This window comes from Myzus persicae, unplaced genomic scaffold (assembly GCF_001856785.1).
Source record: "Myzus persicae strain clone G006 unplaced genomic scaffold, MPER_G0061.0, whole genome shotgun sequence".
Taxonomy (NCBI): Eukaryota; Metazoa; Arthropoda; class Insecta; order Hemiptera; family Aphididae; genus Myzus; species Myzus persicae.
Genome location: NW_019100580.1, coordinates 1 through 27118, shown reverse-complemented (window position 1 = coordinate 27118; position 27118 = coordinate 1). Strand labels below are relative to the sequence as shown.

Sequence of the window (27118 nt, the reverse complement as noted above, 5' to 3'; positions counted from 1 at the left end):
GTGCTTCGCCCAAAAAAACAGTAGGGTCCCGGCTATTGGTTATCAGTCATTACCATTTACCGGTGGAAATCGAATTCAGTGAAACTAAGCCAGTGGCGTCGGTCTGGCGCTCTTTTTGTGCGAAAAAATGTAAAGTCATATGTCACGTTTAAGAATTAACAGGAAGACAGTCATCACTGGTGTAAGTCGATACTATAATTTTCCATCCGCTTTTGGCATATTGAGTGCTATCTGCTATGAGTCAACGAGTAAATTAGAAAACTGTGCTTTACCGAGTCAAGTAAGTCAGTAGCATTAGATGAAAATTGATTTACAAGCAACTTAGCGACCAATGTAGGTAATCTGACTACGCCCTAAGCATCATAATATCAGAGAACTATTACAGTATTTAAAATCATTTTTAATTTTTAACACACTTCTTAGTCATTATACATACCTATTTTCATGTATTCTAATTTTGCTTCTGTAAAAATAAATTACACTATGACAGGTTTCAATGAAATTTTGGTTTAACATAATTTTACATTATATTATATTATTATTACTCTTTAGGTTAAATATTCAATAGATTCAACAAATTATTCATCCTGAGAAATATTTTAACTAATTATTGCTTACTCTTTTACGTTGACAGGAATTTATTCAATATAATTTATTGAGTAGTGCTAATTCGTCTGTCACTACCCATAATTTAACTACCTTAATATTTATTTTCGACACATCGTTAGCATAAATTGAGCGGTAGTATACCATAATGGTTATTGTAGCTCAAATATAAATAATAGAAAAGAAAGCAATGAAGTTATTGATTGTACAATAAGTTCCTTTTCCGTCACTTTTAACAGCACTAAAAATTATTCAATCTTCAACAACGAGAATAGATTATAGTAGCTAACAAATGAAGTCTAGTTGGTACCTTTGGGTAACCTAAGGTTAAAATAAAATTCGGAAAAACGGCAATATTTAAGTAACACTACCTTTTCTCATATGAAGGTACTTACAAGATTAATTTAATATTAATTTTAACATTTTATACACTTAACTAGGTGTCCCACCCGTCATACACCGTGCAAAAGAGGGGGGCTCGTTTAACTCGCCAACTGTGAGTAATGGTAAAGACAATGTCGTTTGAATTGTATTTGACATACCTTTTTTTTTATGTAAGGATATCGTGCAGTCAATAGCAGGGCTTAGAACCGAAATTAAAAATACCGGTATTTTAACCGTAACCTATTGAAAATATTGGAACCGGAACCTTACCAAAATCCTTTTTTGATTTTCCTAGGAACCTAAACAGGAACCGGAACCGATATTTATCAGAAGATAATTTTTTGGTTAATTTCGGTTTTTTTCGGTTCTAGTTTTATTTAATTACTTAATATATTTAGGCACGTAATACATATTGTTAAATAATAGTTGATTCTTAAAATTTGGTTGTAAATGAATACGGGTAATTATAATTGTACATTTCTATAATCTAACAGTTCCAGGAAACAAAAAAATATATATACCTCTAAATACCGGTATTTACCGGTACCAGAACCGAAACCTTAATTCTGTAATTTTAAGAACCGGGACCGAAACCGGCACCAAATTTTTATTTTTTTGAAGAACCGAATTGGAACCGAAACCGAAAAAATCATAAAGGTTCCAAGCCCTGGTCAATAGATTTGTAATAAAAGGTTTAGCTATTAGTTATTAGAAGTGCACCTAAATAGATACCTGAGCAGACCAGATACGGTATCCCGGAACCTGTCTGGTACGTTGTTAAAAGTCGAAAAATACTCGAAGATCCTATTTGAGTGTCTAGATATTACTCATTACCGATATAGATATAGATATTACGTTATAGATAAACAACTGGGCAGTCTACCTACGGTAGATTGGATACAATATACCGCTGCTGTAATGGTAAATGCTCGGGTTCATGTTTGTATGAAAAAAGTGTAAGTCGATTGTTCTATGAGATTATCTATTTATCAGTCTTCGCCGGTGGAATTCGAATTCCGTCCAATTTAGCCAGCGCTAATCTGTTTTTTTATAAAAAATAAACGTAAAATTTAATGTTGGAGTATCAACAGAAAGACTGTAATAGGGCAAATAAGTCACCTTATGTGAAAATTAACTGGACTTATATAGGTTTAAGGTTATCTGACTACGTCCAAGGCAGCTATTTAAATTGATTGCGGACCAGACAATGAACTTCCGTAAGTGTAACTTGGCAGCACCTATGTAGGCAATCTGACTGTATCTGGTCAGATAACGGGTGGCAGTTAGAACTAGTGATGTAAAGAATATTTTTTTTTAAGTATTTAAGATACTACTCAAATACTTTAACTGTATAGTATTTCAAATAATACTCAAATACCCCAAAAAAAGAATTTGAAATACTTTCAAAATACTTTTGGTTTATAATTCTTTTTTAACACAGTAAAAACGTAAAAGTACGCTTTCAGCAGACAAGCAGAAAGACACATTGTACACAACTGCACAAGTCTTTAAATTAATAAATAAATATGTCAGAGAATTGCAGCTATATAGTGATTGGTGGGACAATCAATATTATTCCCATAATCCCGTATCAAGGCAGATATTGTAACTGATATTATCAACAGTTAACTAATTATACAAAAGGAAATATTGTTATTGAATATGTATTATAAGCATAGATAATAGATATGTGGATAGGCCATTGCTATATTAACACTGTATGGGGCGCATTCTTTTTTGTGGGAGAGAGAAAACATCTTTAAGAATGTTCAGTCTCCTGCATGGGCCATGGGGTACTATTTAAGGTTATGTTCAAACTTCAAATAAAATCGTCGATGTTTATAAATATTTTAAATTATACTGGAATCATAATAATTAAACCCAATATAATATAATTTTTATTTACCTAATAGTTTTTAAGTTACTTAAAATACTTTTGCTTTGCGCGTGACTAATATTTACACCATGTAACCTCAAATTGATAGTACTACAGGAATACATGATAAACTCCAATAGCCTATACATCTCTTTATTATCTATGATTATAAGAAACCATCGACTACACAGAACTACAGAATACTAAATAAAACTATTATTCAATTATTTTAGTTGACAATAATGTTTTTCCAACCACATTTTCGAATAAAAATAAAATATTCGAAAAAAAAAACAAAATACTCAATACAAATAGATATTTAATATAAAAAAAAAATGTATAAAAGACCATTGAAAATATTTCATGTTGAAAGTATTTATAAAGTTATTCAATACTTAAAAAAGTATTTGAATACTTTTACTCAAATACTTTACAGCACTGGTTAGAACACCAAATTTTCAAATACTTTAGATTTTTGTAGATGAACCTATGACAATCAAACTTCTGTTTTTCAAATAATAACGCTACTTTTTCAATTCTAATTATTCATTAGATATTTTTTTTTTAAATTTCTGTTGTATCTAAATCGAGATTCGAAAGAGTAGTTTTTGAGTTGTATGTGTGTACTTCATAATAATAAGACATGTCAATAGTAATGGGTTAAATAAATTTAATTGTTTATTTGTTTTGAAAATGTTAGTTTATATTAATCCATCAATATAAATAATTTGTTGAAATGATCTAAGTATAATGAATACTATTACATCTAATACTTTGGATCTTTTTTATTGTTGTAAACCCATATTTAAGAGTTATTTTAATTATTATAATGCATAAACATTTCAATAACTTAGGATCTATTTATTAATTTTTTAATTTATCCAACGCCACGGTCATGGCACGAGGTAAGTAAAAAAAATTAACCTACACGTGAATATATAATCCTATCCATAATAATATTATCTCGAAGTAGGAGTTGCCCATTTAAACAGTGTAAATGTTGGTGGTGTTTTTAACAGTACCAAATTAATTATGAATCATGAATCAATTAATAACTAATAAATTGAAAAAAAAATCAGACAAATTGTACAGATGATCCTTTTGCAAAAATCGTGGAAATCGTAGGGTTATAAATTAAGTTATTAAAGGTTAGGTGCAAACTTTTTAATGAGAAATTATAATGAAATCTGGAATCACAGGCTAGGTTAAGTTGAGCCGCATCAAGCGTTATCGTGCGACCGGTTTCCAAACTCCATTTTGTGTACGCAATAAAAAATAACTGCTATCTCTCATTCGCATATTCATTATTAGTTTCATTTCTAGATATTTACTAGAAACATATACCTTAATACAGCAGCAAATCAGACTGTCATAACTAATCATTACACAATTATAGATAATTTAAACTCATCACTGCAAATAAATAACAAAAAAAACATAAAACTATTCAAATTCTGCAACATTTATAGATTATATAATAAGGTGTTTAGATTGTTATCATGTACCAAATTGACTGGATTATTTGAAACCAATAATACTACAACAGAAATAAATATTTTCAATAATCCAATGCTAGATACCATAAATAGCAGAACAACCTCAAAGTATTATACAGGAAGAAAATATTGAAGATTAAAACCACGGATTACCAGTGGTCTAGTGACGTCAATAAATAATAGGGACAAACTTAATATGAAAACAAAGAGAGATCCAACAAATTATAAATTAATAAATTATTATAACTTATAAGGCATGTATAAATAAATTAACATTACTTATTCGGAAGGCTAAAGAACCACACTATATATGTCCAAACGGGCATGGCCGGTTTCCGCCAAAAGTGTACCTTTCCCTTTTCCCCCAATTCACTTTTCCGCTAAATCATAAATTGTTCGATTCCCTTTTCCGCCAAAACTCTGCCTTTCCCTTTTCCCCCCAATTCTCTTTTCCGCCAAATCAAAAAAGTAAGTCTAGAATTTGAATAATGTTTGAATATTATATATAAAATATACAATATGTCAGTCAACAATATTTCGGTTCAAAAGAAGTAATAAATTTAATAGTAAGTTATAGTTTATCGAGGACGGTTAGAAAGCGACTAGGCTGCGTACTATTATAGGTACAATAACGGTTGGTTTCGTACGTATCATACAACTGTCAACTGTAACAATATAACTGGTACAACAAAATAAAAACGAAATAATCCCGATAATCAGTGATCAATTTATCATTTGGTTCAAATTACGGTACGTTATAGAAATATATATCATTATAGTACAAACTTTTTAATGTATATAAAATAAAAATAAAATTATAATTTATAATATATTAAAAATATTTAAATTATACTAGACTAACTTTTTTGATTTGGCGGAAAAGAGAATTGGGGGAAAAGGGAAAGGCAGGGTTTTGGTGGAAAAGGGAATCGAACAATTTATGATTTGGCGGAAAAGTGAATTGGGGGAAAAGGTAAAGGTACACTTTTGGCGGAAACGGGTAACTCCCGTCCAAACACGCATCAGTTCGCGCACTTTTGAGCCTGCTCGTATGTCCTTTAGATATAGTAGTTCACCGCGTATAATTATTATCGCGTCGGCATATACCAATCTGTTGTCGAAGACGGCCAATTCATTCCGCAACAATTAACCATCATTATTGCTCTCGTTATTGTAGTTATTGTTATGTCAAAGATTATGGAATCACACAAGGTAGTTACATTTACTCAGTAGCAGTGGCATTAATATACGGTAAGTTATTTGTGTTTGCTGAATGCTGATTGCTGATGATATAGTGCTAGTTAATGTTAATGATAATCGAAAAGAAATAAAACTAAATGCTAAAAGTGACTTACAACGTATCTATAATTGAATGGAACAAAATGTGTCCCCTTAACATAAATGAATCAGTATGCATTCCAATATTCACAAGTCATTTTCAGCTACCTGATGGATACAACTTTATAATACACAAATATAATAGCTCCTAATTACACCAATTATAACTGTAAACGAATTAAAATGGTATTATAATTCAAACATCTATGAATAATGAAAGATTTCGATCCAAAATAGACAAATCGTGTACAGAATGTCACACATAAAATGATAAGTTTAACTACTCTATTTTATAAAATGAGTTTTCTAAATAAAATAACTATAAGACAAGTATATATTTGTCATATAATATATGCCATTGTGAAATTCTATTTTACTATATTATGATATAACATGCTAAGGAGGCACAAAAATAACAGACATAAATAAAGTCTATATTACCAAATAAAATATAATAAAAGTAGCTTACTCTCTTCTGCCGACTTACCCATCAGTCGAATTACTTAGCCATACAAACATACTAACTACCTATCTATAAATTGTACATTTAACAAATTCTCATAAGTTCCAAATAATGGCAAATACTCAATGATATAGAAATAATAGATAGGAGAACAGAAAAGTAAATAAGACCACATAATGCAACATTAAAAAGTTCAATAAGTCCTCCAGTTTACGCATGGTAAATACTAAATGCAACAACTTGGGAAATTATATAAATAGTCTAATACAACATTTATGTAACAAAGTCTAATAAAACCAATGATATAATTAATAAACATCATATTATAAAAAAAATGAGTAAAAATGTAATGACCTTGATAAGAATATGTGGATCAATCAAGTTATAGTTATAAATAGTAGATATGTGTAAATATAAATAATTAGGGAAAATGGTGTTAATATTATTAGTAATATAAATTAATCAATACTATTGTATATATAGATAATTAAGAGAACTGTATAAGGAAATTTATCTATCACTATACATTATTATTATTGTATTTATCTATAGAAACTCCGTATACCAGAAATGAGCTTAGCTCAGTTGGTATACGAATCAGTTCAGAGTTCTCAATATTATTATTATTATTATTGTTATTGTATTATAACTGAAATATGCTGAAAAATAAATAAGTAAATAAAAATGGACGGGGGAATGTGTTTCGGGTTAATGGCTGACGGGGAAGTGTCCATAAATCAATATGAGTGATTTAGGCCAAATACAAAATACAAGTCTAATAAACAAACGAAAAAGTATTCGTTTTCCTTGAGCACTTCGTGAAAATTAAAAATTCCAAAGTTAGACTTTGAGGACCACATTCTTATTTCTTGGGTATAGATAGAGGTACCCATGAATCATAATATTTCAGAATCACGAATGCGATTGACTTGGCTGTGGATTGCTTATACATACAAACACTGATCTTTATTATATAGATTAGGTCAATGAAAAAGTATTCTGTAATAAGTATTTGACTTGTTCTGACCCATAAGTATATTTTACTATATACATAACCTACTGTCATAAAAATATAAAATAAAAAATGATCACATAGTAAAATATTAGATTTTAAAAGTATAAAATGTGTCAAAGCCATTATTTTATTTTTTAAATTCAAAATTGGATAATATCAACATTATTGATTGTATGTTGTACAAAATGTATCAATATTTTGAATAGTTAACTAATTTTTACTATTCATTTTAATTTACATTAAGTATATTAAATTAAATTTGTATAGTGAAAAATTAAACTCAATGGTTATTAAAACATTTTACAATAAATTATATTGAAGATATACGTACGCCGAATTACTTCAACTATAAAAAGATAAATAGTAATAATTAAATGCAATATTATTTTAAATGGACCTACTGTAAAAAATTAGATATAGAATAACAAAAATATTTCGGAAAAATACTATTAAGAACAGTTAAGCTGAGAACGACATTTTTATCTTTTGATAACGTTCGATTTTTTTCCAACGTTGTCAAACTTAATAGTTAATTATTATTGAACCATAATTTGAGCTTAAAATTATAGTTTCTTGAAATTAAAATTCCCATTGAAAACTCTATAAGAAACTATTTTTTAAATAGCTACGGATAACATGGAAAAAAATTAATACTATTCAAACAAATGTACCAAATATTAAACATACATAGTAAATAAATGCAGTATATTATAGTAAATTGAAATGAAAGTAATTTGTCAAAATATTTAGAGTTTGAATTTAATGGCATATGCTACCCCGCTATAATTGATTTGTAGGTAACTCACTACATATTATTTATTTTATTGTCTTTGACGTGTGGTGCAAATTATGTTATCTTTGATTTTCTACATCGGACACCGGGACACCAGATTTACCACTGCACGTATATCGTTGCATATATAATATTTATATATATAGTACGTTTTGTCGAAGCGTTATCATATGAAGTCACTGTGAATAACGAAGATAACAACAATTACTTAAACAACAGACTATTTCCTGCCTCATCACGCTAGTGAAACTGCAGTTAAAGTGCTTCGATTTTCTTCAATAGTAGCTTTTTTGGTAGGAAAATGAATATAGTTGGTGCGTTTGGGAGGTTAAAATATAATTTCCCAATAGTCTTTCAAAAGCAACAGGAAAAACCAACAACAAATTAAGGAAAAATGGGAATTTTTAAGCAAAACCAATTTTTCAAAAATTCGATTTTGGTTTTTAGTATAACAAAAATGACAGTAGATATATGAAATTCTCATTGAATATTTGTGCAAGTATTTTCTATACACAGTACAATTTTCAAAGTATTTTTGATTTGAGTTGAAGTATTTATAGGCATATGAAATTTTCAATTATTATTTCTTTTTTTTAACTCAAACCGATAAAAAAATTTGGCTCGGTCAAAAACTTTAAACAATTTCTACCGGAAAGTCAAATTAAATTTTTATGAGCGTTTGAAGTTGAAATTTTTACAGCATTGGATATTAACTCGATTAACAAATTACTGTAGACACTTGGAATTTACACCAAATATTTATTTCATCAATTCATATACTTAATACAATTTTCAAAATATTCTGACTCGTTGTAGGCTGTTGACGGACATTTCCATTTTCCTTTTTTTTCTATAAATGTCTGTTAAGAAACTTGCTTTATCATTATTAATTGTGTTATCATTATCATGTTTTTTTGCTATCAATTATGATATTATTATGATTAATATATATGAAGTTTATATAAGAAATAATAAACGATACGGTCCGCTTTCGCAGTTCGCACGCAAAATATGTTCGTAATTTCACATATGATAAAACCAAAATTTACATTACATTAAATGGTCCTACGATCCGGATACATCAGTTTTACATCTAGTTACATCGCCTCGTTCGCTCACGTTGCGTTCGAAAACATCGAAATGTTCAACACAATTCGCTTGGTCAAGCTCGAATAGTCGTACTTATCGTTCTTCGCCTATTTTACGTCCACGCTGTTTGACCTCACACACTCACAATGGACATTCAAATTCTCAAAAATAAAGGCAAACTTACTCTGAAAAAAACGAGAGAGGCTAACCGAAGACGTGGTCAATCGTTACTCAGATGAGGAAGCTCAACTTCAGTTGAACTTATTGGAAGATGCCTTCTCCAAGTACAACGAAGCTTACGATGAGAAATCGGCAGAAGCCAACGATGAGGAGAATGAAAAGTTCATAGAAGACTTAGAAAAGGTCAGTGACTATTACATCAAAGCTAAAAGTAAGCTAATCGGTAGGTTACAATCACGGACAGCCGCGACAAGCACTGCTGACAATCGTGAAATCATAAATAAATCGATCAGACTGCCACCGATCAACATACCAACCTTTGAAGGAGATTTCGATGATTGGTATACTTACAGGAACCAATTCATATCAATCATTCATTCAAACACATCAGTTGACGATACACGCAAGATTTATTACCTTAAATCAAGCTTAAAAGGGTTAGCATCCCAAATCATTGAGGCAATGGCATCGATTGGCGACAATTATTTGGAAGCTTGGAATTTAATACTAAGCAGGTGTGACAATGAACGTCTTATTGTCCAGAGTCAAGTTCAACAGCTGCTAACTCAACCCATACACCAAACCGATACTATCGTCGGCCCAAAGTCGTTGCTCGATGGCACAAACAAAAATTTGAGAGCATTATCCGTATTACATCAACCCGTGGATAAGTGGGATGCTATTATTGATGGTATTGTTGCAACGCGCTTGCCTACAGAAATGAGAAAATATTGGAAAGTTGAGTCTGCTTCTTACTCGTGAATATCCACATGGGCACAGCTCAAGCAATTCATCGAAAATCTATTACAAGCGTTGAATATGTTACAACACAAACCAAATAACGTAAATAATACTGGTAAGACAAACAAGTTTGTTAGAACCACAGCGCATGTGGCGACTGATGGTCAGACTAACACATCAAACCAGTGTCCAGTGTGCCCACAGAATCACATAATTTACAAATGCAATACTTTCATGACAGCAAAGCCAAGTGAACGATTAAATTTAGCTAAAAGGGCTAAAATGCGTTTAAATTGTTTGAGTACGGCCCACAGTTCAAATCAATACAGTAACGATAAAACTTGTAAAAATTTTGGATTAAAACACCACACGATCTTACATTTGGACATGAAAAGGGTCAGTACGGCAGTGACAGAGGGTGAAAATGCATCAAAGGACCCAGGAAAAGAGCATAGTTCACATAGTACAGTGGCTCATGTTGGATCATCACACCCGACCACATCACAGAATGTAATACTGTGTACATGGGTCGTCTCACTATCCTGCTATTATAAACTGGAAATTTGTTAGAATTTATGGAATTTTATATACTCGAAAAAGACACATGATTTCTAGTCCAAACTTGATAAATATATTAAGATATCGAAAACATCATTTTTAGAGTTTTTAAATGAACATAAAATAGGATATGAAGTATGAACAAATAGAAAACTATACAAATGAGTTATTGACTATGGATATATTTTAAATGCTATGACTACCACTATATAAATTTAAATATGGTATTAGATATCGAAAAATTATGTGAAACATGGATGTAATTGTATACAAGTAGTATACAAAAAATTATCTAAATTGGGCATTAAAGTGTTAAATTAATCTAATGTTAAGGTGTTTTTTAACGGTTTAAAAATCCAAGTGCGCCAGAACATTTATAGTTTTTTTACTGATGCACCTAATTTAATAAATAATGATATTATGCTGACAGATAAAAATAAATTAAGATATTTGCGACTGTACTTAGAAAATGGCCTTATAAGGGTTGGTGGTGGTCGATTACAAAACGCGTTAAATTCAGACCAGTTCTAACACAATCCTATATAAATACTTCAAAACAGCATTACCGCAAATTTAATACTACGAGATGAGCATAAAAACTGCTACACGCAGATCCACAGGCTATGTTATCAAATGCACGACTAGATATGGAAATTGATGACTAGACATACACATCATAAAAGTAATAAATGTTTTCGGCTTCAACCTACTATAGTGAAACCCATAATATGGAGGGCTGAGCGAGTAGAACCCGGCTGACCATTTAAAAAATGCGGCGTTGATTGTGTCGTTTCTCTTACTATCAAAACCAATTTGAGAAAAAAAGGCAGCAGTTACTAAAGGTTTATTTGCCTCTTCGTGTGCTTTAGTACTCAGGCAGTCCACATACAACTCGTAAGCGATCTGACCAGCAATGAATTCTTTAACGCTTTAAAGACGATCGGTGTGTTTGGATATATAATATAGTAACACTGTTACTAATTTCGTCAGCGCCTATAAAAGGGCTTTTAGACCTCAAAAATGTGTTCCAGTCAGCTACTCATTTGGAAGAAATGCATAATGCATCAGCTACAGAGGGAATTATTTTACATTTTATTCCTAATTTTGGTGGGTTATCGGAGGCCTCCATAAAATCTTTTTAAACACATTTATACCAGGCATTGGGTGAATTTTATTTAACTGATGAAAAACTACATAGTATGTTGATACAAGGCGTCCTAAATTCCTGCCTTCTCAATCCTATTTCCACAGATTCTTCTGACGCGATACCGTTAACTCAAGTAAATTTGTTTGATTAGTGAACCTGTTTGCTACCCAAACCCTAAACAATAACACAAAGCCTCAGGAAACGTTGGAATGACAAATATTTAGCCCAACTTCAAACAACTAAAGAAAAATGGTTGTCCAGTAGAGGTCCCACTTTCAACCTTTTTATGGTGGAACTAATAAAAGAAGATAATAATATTACTCCCTTGTCATAGTCTTTGGGTCGTATTAGTTGGTGTTCAACCAGGAGCTGACGGTGTTGGCAACTGTCAATAGTCAAGGTAAAGAAGTTCAAATATCAGTAAGAAAATTATGTCCACTTCCATTTGAGGGTAATAGTCAGCACTTAGTAAAATAAAAAAAAAGGTTAGATTGTATTATAATATATCTGCAAAAAAACTATAATGTCCACTTGTATAATTTTTCATTGGTTTGTTAAATTTAAAATTGTTTTTTATACTTTACCGTAATTTGTAATTTTTATTATTATTATTTAGATTATTAGCATCTTTAATTTGTTCTATTCACTGAAATAATTTTTTTCAAATGTTTAACTATTTGAAGTAGGGTGGCATGTTGACGAGTATATTTTCAAAGCATAATATCTATATGTAAATCTGATTGTTATCGCGTTACTACTCACGAAGAGCGCTTGTATAATGTTCATACTAAACCAATATTATTGTCGGTATGCGTTCGACTAATTATCATCGCGTAAAATACATTTCTCATAACGAAAACGAGTCTAAAATAAATACGGTCAACAAAATTCAAAAAGTAACCCATTTTATTAGATTAATTTTAAATCGATTAAATTATTAATAAATATTATACTTTAAAATGTTGGTTTATTTTTGTAATTTACGAACTCAGCTATGGCACTAACTCCGCAGTGTTAACATGTTATAAAAATTGATTAGGTAATAATAGACAAGAGCCCTGACTGAATAGTGGATAAATTCATTCCTATAATGATATTCAGTAAGTGCAATTTTGAGGATGGTCGGAAAAGTCTTGAGACGCAATTAACATAAATTGATAAATTACAAGATTAAACACATTAAAAAATATATATAAACATACTTTTTTCACCTAGAAATAAAATAATAACATACTATTTAATAAATATCTAATACTATAGGTACCTTATGATTCACAATTTAAGAAATAAAGGGATGACTCAATATTTTCCCACGACAAAATATTTGATTTCATAGAATTTTAGGACGATCTACTACAATTTAAATTTATCTTGATGATACAATTAATTGTTTAATTCGTGATGGTTCAACATACAGTATAAGGTTTTTCACAAGTAATTACAGCAACAAAAAAAAATTGTGGACAAGGGCTTGTAGTCAAGTTTGTCATTGAAATGGACGATAAATGATAAACCATTGTATACGAAAAAAAATTGGTGTATGAGCCTAGGTGACATATATATATTATAGAAAAAAATATAATATAAAAACAAAAATTAATGAAGATCAAAATTATCTCATGGCTATCATATCATTTATTTTCCGGTAAATTTATTTTTTGATAAAGATAAAAAAAATTGTGGGGAATATTTTATACATTTTTATAATATTAAGTATGAAATTAAATTTTTAAGAATTTCTAACTGAAAAATAATTTGTTCATTTTCGATATTTAGCCGAATTTTGGAAAAATGTTAACTTTAAATGCATAACACACACATAATTGTACCTTTGTCTTTAATATTTTTGAACTGGTATCGAAAAACCTTATTTGGAACGTTGAAATAAATTTCTAGGGCTTTTATAAAGCAAACAATTATTTATCTACTATAATAAGTGAAAACTAAATTTTAAAACATCGAATTTTATCATGAACATAAATAACTCAAAATGGATCAAAATGTCATAATATATGGAAAATGGTCACATTAATATTTTATGAAAATGTTAAGTGTTCACAGAAATTAGTTTTTGATTCCACTAAAAATGTAAAATCGATTTGGTCGAAAATTGGTTTCGTGTAATATTTTATTTTTTCCTTTATTTTTTCTTCCCGGTTTCAAAACTACTATGAATTTTAACCTTTGATCTATGAAATGTACCAACTAGATTCACTTTCCTATGAGAAAAGATGCTGAAGACATAGCCTATTATAACCTAAGTCCTAACCCTCGAAAATCGAAACATTTTTAAGAACCCAAATGTTGATGACAGTGAGAAAAAATAATAAGACATACATTGTTGTAGAACCAATAAATTTCTCACAATTTTCGGAATGACAGAATCTAATGAAAAATACCTAATTCATAATATTATATTTCCCCAAACTTGTCCCCTTAAGACATTGTTTAGTCGGGGATAACTTCTTATTTCTGAATATAAGACATATTTTTACTAACATTACTCTCAAAAAAAATGTCATAATCTTTAACAAAGCAGAACTGATAACGTACCATCTGACACTATAATAAAATAGAAATTAAAGTTATTAAATATAAAACATTCATAATATTGTGCTAAGATCAAGGATTTAACTAAAAATTATAAACACTTAGTTTAAGACCAATATGGATATTTAATTTTTAATATCTTACTTTTTTTTGGATTTAATACTCCTGAAAATTGAATTTAAGTACTTAAAACAAAATAACATCAACTAGGTATCTAAATTATATTTGATATAATAGATGTACAATAAATATTGTTGTTCCTAACTCTTAACACATGTAAGGTTCCTTTAATTTTATCATATTGCATAAAAATAACTTCCAGTTTTTACTTTTAAAAAGAAATACCAGGCTATAATCTAGCATTTTACAATTGCCTTAATATTTTTATTTTCTGACTTCCATTTAAAAAACTTATGAGAACTTTTGCATTCAATTTTCAAGAGAGATAACATTTTTTAAAAATATACAAATTTCTCAAGGCTATAAATATATTAAAAGAGCTAAAATATTTCAAAAATGTTACCATATAATATAGTGACGCGGCTACGGTGATGATGAGGGTCACGGTGAGCCGGCCTTGAGCTTTGTGGGATAATCACAAACCAAAAAAAGAATAACGGACGATCACGGTTATCGTGAATTAACACTTTATTTAAGATGTATAAGCAAAACAGATCGGACACGCATCGTAGGTGTCGTGTATGGTGAGGTAAAAAAAAATGGTGATGCGGCGATCGTCGGTGCTGGTGTATCCCGTTCGACGATCGGCGTAAGAGAGCGACCCCGTCGCAGCCGGCCGGTGCTTGTCCAGCGCGACTTGTTTTCCCGTCCCACCTAGCCTTTGCGGCGTGGAGCGAGAGTCGACGGTGTCGCGTCGTAGTCACCCGTGGTGGTGGTTGATAAAGTCGTAGACCGGACGCGGCGGTGCCTGTACTTTGTACTGGCTGCTGCCGCGTACCGTGTCAATAGAAAATGCTAATATAAATATTCAGTGAACGTTTCAAGTGTTAATAGTTATTAATTTTCGAGTTACACCAAAAAATAAAATTAATTTTTTCAAAAGTTGGATTTGAGTAAAAATAACCATTTTATTCTAAAACTACAGGGAATTTTCAATTTAGACCCTCTTGAATGTACCAACTCTACACTTCACTTTTTAAAATGATGCTGAGTTCGTAATCGGGGCATTATTACTAACAAAGAGCCTGACGACAGAGAATACAAGAAAACAGGACCTCGTGAATCGACAGAATACCAGGCACTCACCCAGGAGTAAGGTAAATGCTAATTTATAAAAAACGATAATTTTATGTAAATTAAAGTAAATTAGCACATACCAGGTTAAAATAACCTACAATAGGTGTCTTGATCATACCGGTTCCTAATAGTTTTATTCCAATTTTAATATTAAGGGCTTATCTAATCTAAGGTTAAAAATGTTGAAAAATTTGGGAAATTTTAGTGTAATTCCTACAGAGCTAAACGTGGTTATAGATTGGAAAGTATAGTTCAGCCTGAACTGCGTTAATCTCATATCTAGTGTACTTTAATCACGTAAATAATGGTAATTATAATTTAATAATTACAATGGGCAGTAAATGCATTAGTAAATTAAATATTTTTGAGATTATCCGGGAGTTGTAGAAGCGTGGCATTGAGACTGGGGAGTCTAAGGTTGATAAACTCTTAATTATTGAGGAGTATATGGCCCCAGAATCATTACGGTTTGAGGTAACTGGAAAGTCGTCAGTCCAGGTACTGAAAGGGAAAACATCGAGGGTTCCAATTGAAGGGGATGAGGTCAACTCCAAAAAAAGTTTCATATATCAGTTCATGGAGCAGATGTTAGATAGGCTGGAGGGGTTGGAATCAACGGTCGACAAGCAGCAACTGACAATCGCTACTCTCAGTGAGAGCGTGTAACGCTTGGAACGAGAGTTAGCCTAAGAAAAGCTCAGGTCGACCGAACGGGTGGAGCAAGCAAGTTGCTCATGCCATGGGAATTTGCCAAACTATCCACCAATGATATATCCAGAGCAAATCCAATTTACCAGGACGAAAGTCAAAATTTTCGGGACAAAACTAAATTGGTGAGTTTCGAAAGCCGATGGGCTAACGTACGGAGCAGATTAAAGTAACCGGTGAAATGTCCAGCGCGTGTCTTAGGTAATCTGTCCGGAGTGTGCGGCAGAAGTCATAAAGAAGCGTTATGGAGTAGTTTTTTCGGTGTTAAAAGTGTGCATTTCTCGGACATCCTGCTCATTCCCCAAAATGAGATGAATATGGCCCGTACGTTGATACCAGTGTTTGCCGGAAAGAGGGAGGAAGACCCAGTGCGGTGTTTGCTCCAGACCGAAGTAATACTTGAAGAAACCGGTATCCATGTGGCAGATGGGTGATTGTTTTGGCCCCTGTTTTGGCCGCATAAGCAGGAGCATGGTGGGGAGACATAAGAGCGTTGGACTTACCATTGCAATAGTTTAAATACGAACTATTAGAAAAGTTTAACAGAAACGAGTTGCAGTCGAGTCTGGAATCAGAATTATTGAGCATAGAGCAGACCAAGACTGAAACACTGGGGGAGTACGTCCTACACAAGTAATAGTTGTATCGAAAGTTAAACCTTGGTCTGACAGAAGCAGCAGTAGTACTAACGGTGATTGGACTCATGCGAGATGAATTTAGAATTCAGCTACTGAAATCGGTCAGTGAATTACGTGCGCTTGCACATTTTCTGGATGGTAGCAAGACTGTAATATCGGAAAGGCGGGTGTGAGCACCAGCGGACCACCAATATTGAAATGGTCGGATAAAAGAAAATCTGAGATGGCTGGGAAATCCCAGGTGCCGAATCCGAAACAACTAGTCTTTGACAGCACGATGCAGGGTATGTGGTAGTTATGAATACTAGCAAGCTGCATGTCCGAAAATAAAGTAGTAGTCGGGAAACACCAAAACGACCGGCGGAACCTTTGGGTCTTGGCCGGCCAAGAAGTAACCGGCAGAAAAGTCACGAGTCGTCTGAAGAATGGTAAGCAACGGAGTCCAACTATTGCAGAAAGTAACGTTCAGGTACTGGAACCACAAATTACAAGAACTGACCCGAAGAAACGGACCGAAGACTCAGGAAACGGTCCAAATAAATCGGGCCAGAAGAGTTCTGTACCAGTGAATCCCGGTAAGAATAGAAATAATCCGGAGAAAAACTTTGGTCAACCAAAGATAACCTACGGAGTGAGGAGTTGTAAAGTGAAAACCGTCGAACCTCCGGAGAAACAAGGTTGAAATCGCCAAAGCCACCCTAGAAAATCCAGTGGAAACGACGTTCAGGTAAAGGGATCACTGTTTGTCACAATGAACCGAGTAAATGGTTCGGTGGTGGAAAGGTTATCCGACCACCTAGACAACAAGCAAGGAAAATGAATAATGAATAAAAGCTGTAAATGTTCCAGACAAAAAGAAAAATTTACCGAGGTGAGTTATCTTTCCTAGGAAAATGTCGTGGGCAGCGATTCCAGTAATGCGGAACAAGATAAGTTAACACAGCAGTTGTTAATTTGTCAGGTCTCATCCGAAGATTTTCCCAAGTAGTTAATTCCTTATCCAAGGGAAAATGCAAGAGGAGAGACTCAGATACTGACTCAAAGTTTTAGTTGCGACAACATTTTTCGGATCTGTGGACCAGAACGTTGGAGTCTCCAGCCATTTCAACGGTGTCAAAGGAGAAAACGAAGGCAAGAGATGTTCCGTTGCCAGCCATAGAACTAGAGTTTGCACTCTGGGCAGCAGTAGCGCTAATGTACTCTCAAGCGGCGAGGACATACGTCAAACCATGGGTGGCAAAGAAGTTTGGCCAGAGTTTTTCCGAAGAACCGGAGATTGTCCGAATGGCGGATGGTCGAACCCGAGAAATTACGGAGTTTTCCGAATTTCGGACCCGAATAGTGGATCTGGAGGTAAGCTTCAGGGCCACAGTCTTAGACGATCTCATCGGGGATTTCTTCCTGGGCCATGATTTCCTCGTGGAGCAACAAGTCGCTTGGGACTACAGCGGTTGCATAATCCACCTGGGGAAAGAAAGACGTGTTTCCGTAAGTTGGAGAAATCAAAGTAACTCAGGTCACTGTAGGAGTGTACTTATCAACCGCAGGTCTATGTGAAGGAGAGTACGGTATATGGGTCAAGCAAGTCCTACGCTAATATCCGGAGGTTTTCTAAGGAGAGGTAGGTAGAACTCAGGTAATAGAGAACTGGAAATGGCGTTGGTCAGAAATTTAAAAAGAGAAGTTCTGGAAGTTGAAAGAGTCTTTGGTGTCCGCCCCACGGCTCTGTCATTTTCTTCCAGGTAAGCCATTCACTCTACAGACCAACACAAGCGAAGTCGAAGTTGATGCGTGTTCTTCCAACGGGGGGAGAGAGTGACTAAAATCGTCTCCTAAAACTCAATCTAGCTCTAGAAAGATACTTGGCAGTCAAACGTGAATGTCTAGCCATAGTTTGGGCAGTTGACAGGTTCAGGCCATACCTGGAGTCCGGGAAGTTAATGTTGTTTACAGATAAAGCGGAACTCCGATGATTACAGCAAGCTCGCTGTACCAACAACAAACTAACGCGATGAGCGCTACAACTCGGGGCTTTCGATTTCGAAATGCGGCACGTACCCCGAGTAGAAAATGAAGCAGCCAACGAGCTATCTCGTTGTCTGGCGGGACCGAATACAGTGCACGAAGAGTCGTTAGAGAATTATATCCACGATCACCCGGTGATTCAGCCTGAAGTGTCCGGAGAAACGTCCGTAATCTTCAGTGATATGTCCGGAGTGTCCGGTTTGGGTGTCACCCAGTGTGGAGCGATCCAGCCAAAGAGGGACCACGGAAACGTATCATTTCAAGACGTCCGAGAGTGGCAATAGAACGACCCGAACATACGGGAGATAGTTGTTAAACTCTCCGGAGACAGGCAAGATTCGGTCGTCTCCAGACGTTGTACGTCATCCGGGCCAAGGTGTTACACCGCCACCCACTATCCATCGCGCATGGAGAAGAGGGGGCGGTCGTCCCGGCGGACAAGGCCCAGATTCTGCTACAAAGGTTTCCCGATCACGAAGCAGCCAACTACCCAGGGTGGAAAGAAAGGTACCGAAGCATAAAGAGTCGTTTTTTTTGGGCCAGTATGCAAGAAGCAGTGCGTAACTACGTACTGGCATGCTACGTCAGTGCATGTGTAACCAATGAATCGCAAACCAAAAGATTGGATGTGCACCCGAGTCCCACGTCAATCGTCGGAAGTGCTGAGCATCGATCTTATGGGTCCGTAACCGCGGACCCAGAAGGATAAGAAAACGATTCTGGTAGTAACTGATTGTTACAGTTGCTGGGTAGAAGATTAGCCCTCAGGAAAGGCGACCATCAAATCGATTGCGGACACATTCGAACAGGAGTTGTTCCTACGGTTCGAATACCCGAGGGCATTACTGTCGGATAATGGTCCTCAATTCGAGTCCCAGGCAATGGGAGATGCACCCAGGAGGTGGTGAGTGGAAGGATGGACAATTCCAATATACCACCCACGTGCCAACCCGGTAGAAAGGCGAAATCAAGAGTTGAAGAAAGGGTTATGAACCTTACTCGTTGATAAGCCTCATCATCTGTGGGATGTCTACCTGCTACACTTGCTGTTCTCCGTGAGAAGCAGAGAAAACCGAAACACCGGACAGTCGCCAGTCAAAATGATGTTTGGCCCGGAGATTGACAGCTCAGGTTAGTTGAAGAATTTCGGGACACGGACAAAGTTAATCCGGAGTTCTTCGGGGCAGATCGGAACCCTTCGGTGGAAATCGATGATTCCCCAGTGAAATCGGATGATGCTCCGGTGGATGGAAGGGGTCACCCAGTGGTGTCCAGCTCCAAAGCCACCAATACACATACACTCTCAGAATCTCTGGGAAGAACACGTCTGTTAGTAGGGGATTGGGTGTATTACAAAGCGCATCCGCAGTCAAGTGCTGAGAGGTGGTTTCACGCGGGGTTCGCCCCGAAATGGTTAGGTCCGGTTAAGTTGGGTACCACTAAGAACCGGTTAGTTATACGTTTATAAATGTTTAGTTAAATATTCAAATGTCCATTGTTCCTACTTTTTGAGCCAAGTATCACTGATAAGTGATTTCCATCTTTCATCTCTCTAAACTACAAATTATACCATCATACCTTCGTTTAGTAACACCAATTGTATAACAGATAGTAGTTTTCAAAATGAAAATATAAAAATTAATTATTTGAAAACTAGTTTCGAAAACATTTTCGCTCTTTTTTTGAAATTTTAGAGATATTTTTATTTTAACAACCAACAAAAAATAGATAAAATTTTCTGTTAAGAATCACAATAATTTTGACAAATAACAATATTCATATTAGAAGTATTTTTACTGTTTCAAAACACGAAATAAATAATAAAATATTATTGTTACTGTTCGAACGCGGCTGATTTTCCCGCCGAATCGTACACATCGCCAAAGGCTTTACAAGTCTCCGCGATCGATGTGGAGTGTCCGCGATAGGTCATCCCCCCTCTACGCACCCACAGCCGGCGATGTCCACTCCAACCTTCGTTCGTCAGCTTGCGGCTGTCTTTTGCCAACGGCCGAACCTGGTGTGTCCAGTTTGCTCGCCCATTCGCACGTTTTTTCCTTTTGTCAACCGCGTGGTCAACCGACCTTATTTCTGGTCGTTTGTGTAATTGTCCTTTTTTTCCATTTTACGTTGTGTACGCGACAATCGTCGCAAGTCCCTAGACAGTCGGGGCTTGACGTGAGCGTCACATTCCGTCACTTAGTATCTATGATCAATTTATTGTGGCATAGGCATTATAATTCCATACGTGCCACCACGGTCGCCTTACCAGCCCAGACTACAGCGTGGCTGTAGCAGACAGCAGTACAGATCATGCCTTTTTTTTTGGTCTCATTTATTATTTTTTTTTTTTTGAATTGATCCTGAGCCCGGCACCTGTGGCCATTAGCTATTAGTAGGTACTGTAGGTTTTTGTATTGATGGTTTGTAGGTTTTTGGAACGGTAGGGGGAACACGTGTGTGTTTGTTTTGGCAGAATTTCGAATGGGGCACCCGTAGGTTTCTGCCATTCCCCGGGGGTGGGGGATGGCAGCACTTGCTCTCCGGTCACCGCGACTTGTCCGGAGAAAAATGCCGCCCGGTGGCCGAGGATCGAACCGCGACCGGCTGCGTCGCAGCGGAAGAGTCAGACCACTCGGTCACCTCGTCCCCCCATTTATTATTGTAATTATATATTTTATATTGTATATATTCAGACGAATAAGTTTTGATTTATAATTATTAAGAGTAATACGGGCCCGCACATTATTATTATTATTATTATTGTCATTGTTATATACGCTGTGTTGCGATTAATATATTATGTCTGGCGCCCGGCGTCCGTTTATTGTATTATAATTTGTACTTTGTATATTAATATTTCACACCATGAGTAACCTATACCTTCCAACAGTGGCGTATTTAGGGGGGGTGTCCTGGGGGTTAACCCCCCCCCCCCACCCCAATTTTTTTCTTAGTTATATTCATTACTGAAGTATCACAAAATACGAATAACGAAATATTTTAAAACTGCTTTGAAAAATGAAAATTGAATAATGTATATTTTATATTTTCATCTTATACCAGATAATAGTCAATAAATATTAGCATTGATTATATATATTGCGTATATATATATATATATATATATATATAGCTCTCTAGGTGCAACCGTGCAGGCAGTGGCGAAATAACTAAAATAGTCACAACATTGTAATTTGTAGTGTAGCACGACGATTGTAGTCGGACCGGTCGCAACTGGTAACCAAAAATAAAACAGAATATTGTGAACTATGTAATTCTTAGAATTGTATTATCGTTTCAGCTAGCCGTATTATTGGCTATCGCCTTATTATCTTTCTTCAAATACAACAATTATTATTATCTACGATAACAAAAGATCAACGATATAAAGTGTGCTGTGTACAGTTGACATTTGTACACTCGCAATACAACAATATTATTTTTTGCTGAACTGCTGCCGACTGTTGACATCGTAAATACATCATATTTACGTAAGTACAACATTATTGTAATTTATTTTTATAGCTTTTAAGCCTTTAAGGACTCGTACGAAACTATGAACTATACCTAATATGTAAAAACAATAGTTTAATTAATTTAATAAAAAATTAAAGAGTATTTAATAGTGTTATTGTACTTTTAAAACAGTGAAAATGGCACAAAAGAAACAAACTTCTATTTCGTATTTTATGAAAATATCGAACTGTCGTAGTCAACCCGATTCTAAGCAGGACATATCCTCATGCATTACGTCTGAATTAGAAGATACGTCACGTCCATCATCACCCCCCTCCAAAAAGCGAGCACATTCTTCTATGATTTCTTCAATAAAAAATACAGATGATTCAACCCCAATATCAGATCTCGTCTCAAAATCTATTGTTTCTGATTCTACTAATTTTATGAATGTATGTGATATAGGATTTTATATAAACCGTACATTATCACAAAATGAAATATCTGATATTATGAATAATCTATGGGTGCCAGATATCAACTACAAATTTCCAATAAAAATGAATATGAAAAAAAACAAGCAAGTAAATTTAAAGTTTCAATATTCGTGGCTTCTGAAGTATCCATGGCTATGTTATTCTGAAAAATAATGCGGCGCTTTTTGTAAATTTTGTGTAGCATTCGTTAAGTCTGGTGTTGGATATAACTCAAAAAAGCCAAATTCTTTTGTAGTGACTAAATTCGATAACTGGAGAAAAGCACTGGAAGGATTTCAAACCATAGTGAAACAAATTATCACAAAACCTGTTTATCCGATTCTGGACATTTTCTTAAAGTACAAAATAATATTAATGAAGACATATCAGTAAAACTAGACTCCAGTAGAAAGAATCAAATAATGAAAAATCGCGAACTTTTAACTCCGATAATCGAAGCAATCATTTTATGTGGCAGGCAGAATACAGCAATTAGAGGACACAGAGATTCCGGTAAATTAATGATCGACCAAACTGATGACGAATATGAAAATAATGAAGGGAATTTTCGGGAAATTTTAAGGTATAAGGCTCGAGGTGATGAGTAGCTTAAATTATTTTTAGAAAGTAATGGATATTTAAAATACACAAGTGCGACGATTCAAAACGAAATCATCGAATCGTGTAACCAAATTTTATTGAAACAAATTGTGAGTAGAGTGAACTCTGCTCAATGTTTTTCAATACTCGCCGATGAAACAGCTGACATTGCGAACATCGAACAAGAAGCATTGTGTGCAAAATACCTCGATAAAAAAAATATGATATTAAAAGAAGAGTTTATTCAATTTATACATACGTTTGATACGACCGGAAAAGGTTTAGTATCATTAATATTAGAAAGCTTGCACAATTTTGGTATAGAAACAAAGTACATGCGAGGACAAGGTTATGACGGCGCGGCTGCAATGTCAGGAGAATTTAACGGCGTTCAAGCAATAATTCGTAAGACTCATCCTCTTGCTCTTTATGTGCATTGTTCCGCACATGTCCTTAACTTAGCTGTTTCAAACTCCTGCAAAGTACAGGAAATAAGAAATTGTTTGTGGACCATTTCTAAAGCTCAGGATTTTTTCAATTTTCCTAAAAGAAAAAAATGTTTTAAAAACTCAAATTGAAAATAGTGATGAAAAAATCTCAAAAAAATCATTAAAACGTCTTTGCGCTACCCGATGGATTGAACGTTACCATGCAGTGAATGATTTTGAAGAGTTATTTGAACAAGTGATAGAATCATTAAACTTTATATCTGAGTGGAAAGATGTTGAGACTTCTTCGCATGCCAGTAATCTGTGTAGTGCTATATTAGAAGGTGGATTTATTATTTCTATGCTTATAGTAGCTAAATGCTTTAGTGTTGGTCTTCCTTTATCGAAACATCTTCAGCGGGTTAATATTGACCTTGGCGAAGCGATCCAATTAGCGGAGGATACAATAAAAGAACTTGAAGATTTTCGAAAAAATGCTGATTCTATTTTCCAAGACATTTTTGAAAATGCTGTTTCTCTTGGTAATAAATTTGGTGTTACTATAAGTATCCCTAGAACTACGAAAAGACAAGCAAACCGTGTAAATGTTGAAACTGATTCAATAGAAGTATATTATAGAATCGCTATACTTATACCTTATATTGAAACATTTATTGAGCAATTGAAAGTTCGATTTGCCAGCCATAAAGCTATTTTAGTTCATTTTAATTCACTCATAAGTCTTAATACGGATGAAAACAATTTTTGTCATTAACTGAAACATACATGGAAGATCTTTCTTCGTCCTCCAAGACAGTATTATTATCGGAGTATAATTTGTGGTAAAGACGACTGAGAAATTTAGAAACTTCTAACTATAGAAACGCAATGGAAGCTTTGTCTATATATAATCCAGAAATATATCCAAATATATTTAAATTGTTAACAATTTTTGAGACACTGCCAGTTTCAACTGCACAGAACGAAAGATCATTTTCATCACTTAAAAAGATAAAGACTTATTTACGTAATACTATGGGCCAAGTAAGTTTATTTTTTTTTCGACTAAGTCTAAATCATAATTATAAAATGAAATAAATAAATAATTGTTTTATTTAGAAAAGGCTAAATGGATTAGCCATGTTATCAATCAATCGGAAGGATCGCATTGAAAGTAAGCAAGTATTGGACGAATTTGCTGTAAAAAAAGACGTCTACCTTTAATACTGTGAGGTTAAAGTATTGAAATTTTAGTGTTTTTTTTTCTTTTAATATATCTATTATATTATATAAGTATACAAAATAAATTAAACTAAATAATTAATTAAACTCATACGAAAAAATACTCAGTAAATTTAAGTGTTAGATTGGTTTTATTTTATTCAGTAAAATTGTTTAACTTTATTCCTGTCATAATTGTATTATAATTAAAAATGTAAGTAGCAATCCTATAATTTTTTTACAAAAAATGTCCACTTATATAAGGTATTAAGGTGTATTATAATCAGGTATGAATTAGTGATGAAACTATGTTAATATTTGACATTATATAACTGTGGAGATCAGGAGTCAGAACACTCCCCAAAAAAAAACCCAAAATACGCCACTGCCTACCAACACCCCGCAAGTCGCGGCCGACAACCGCCGCCCTTGTAGGAACGGTCGCAGCGCAACAGTTACAGATATTTCCTCACTTATATTATATTATATCAAAAGTAAATAAATAGTACGTACTTGATTGTAATGTTTCTATTAGCGATTCTGTAAACGATAATGTTTAATTAATTTTATAACTACCTACATGTAAATAATATTTTTAATAAATTATAACATATTAAATTCATAAATACGTAAATTATGATTAAAGTAAGAATTCTAGAAAAAATCTTTCTAATTATTGTCTTTTTTTCAACTTAAAGGTTCTTTTATGACTACAGTCCCCAAATTAGACCGACTTCTCACCTTTTCTCCAAGCTCCTCAGAAGTATTGACGGTTGAACCACATTTAATTCGTTCGATATAGGATTTTCGAGAACGTCCTGCAGGTATATTCCTTTCAATCATACACTCTAATCATAAGTGCAGCCAGGAATTTCGTTAGGTCGGTGCATCGAGCACAGTATACGATGATTTCTAAATAATTCTTCAATTATTTAAATTATTCTACTTGCTCTAGCTTTTTACAATGTATGTATACAGCTTTTATTGGTTGGTTTCTAATGCAGGCTAGAATCTTCGTATTTGCTATTTTATATTTTATTTCTGATCTACTGAGCATTTCATTCATTTCATTAACTGCAATCTGTATGTCACCATTAATCTTTGCCATCGCCATAATATCATCCGTGAACGGTATAGTTAAGATAGTTTTTATGACTATTTAAATTCCAATATTTAGTCTAATTAGCTTTGTTTCACTAAATTTAACTTTTGCAATGTAGCAATTAATAAGTGAGGGTGATATCGTACAACCTTGCCGGACTTTTATTTTCATTACCCGTAATTCCTCATTTTATAATTCAATCGACCTGATTTTAAAATGGCTGTAAATAATTCTTAGGTGCGTGCGAAGGTTAGGTTAGGTTGAAATTAGGTTCCAATTAACTTTGACGAAAGCTTTTTTCTGATCTATGAATTTCAAGTACATCACTTTATTCATATCAATCAGTTTTTCGATGAACACTTGCAAACCCAGAATTTATTGTCATGTATCTTTTTGTCTTCTAAATCCATATTGATAATTTTTTAAGTATTTGTCATCTATCATCAATTGATAATTTGTCGATCAAGTTTTTCGACGTTCTTTCTTTTAATTTTTTGTTAGCAAAGCATGTGCGACATTTTTCATCGTTTATTTTATGTTCTCCCATTTTTCATTCAAGAAATATTCTTCGTTTCGACGTATAAATAAATAATTACTACGCTTATGAAAATTCATAACAATATATGTACACGTACAACAGTAATTGTGGACAGTATCGAATATTATATCCACTATCAGAGATTACATATCTAAGATTACCTTGAAGAATCCCATCATATTCCAAGATTTATGACAGCTCAAGCCTCAAAATCAAATGCTCGGAACTCATAATAAATCTTATCTCAACTTGTTCAACTCTCAAATTAAAAAATATCATACTGTCCATTAAACTATCATTTGCTTTTCATTTATTAGGTTTAGAATTTTAAATTTCGAAATAGAATAAGCCACACTATAAAATACACTATGACACTGAATGTATATGTTACGGGCAAAGTGGAAAATTCGGGCAATGTATACAATGCCCG

The 27118-nt window shown here is 33.7% G+C and overlaps 1 protein-coding gene across 1 annotated transcript; it reads left to right on the top strand.

The window, feature by feature from the left end:
* Positions 1–19964: 19964 nt before the first annotated feature.
* On the top strand, positions 19965–24602 carry LOC111034154 (zinc finger MYM-type protein 1-like). Its single transcript, XM_022315229.1, has 6 exons — positions 19965–19995; positions 23002–23158; positions 23278–23382; positions 23518–23594; positions 23679–23900; positions 24055–24602. Exons 1-6 carry the CDS (start codon positions 19965–19967, stop codon positions 24600–24602), a joined length of 1140 nt encoding a protein of 379 aa, XP_022170921.1.
* Positions 24603–27118: the final 2516 nt, after the last annotated feature.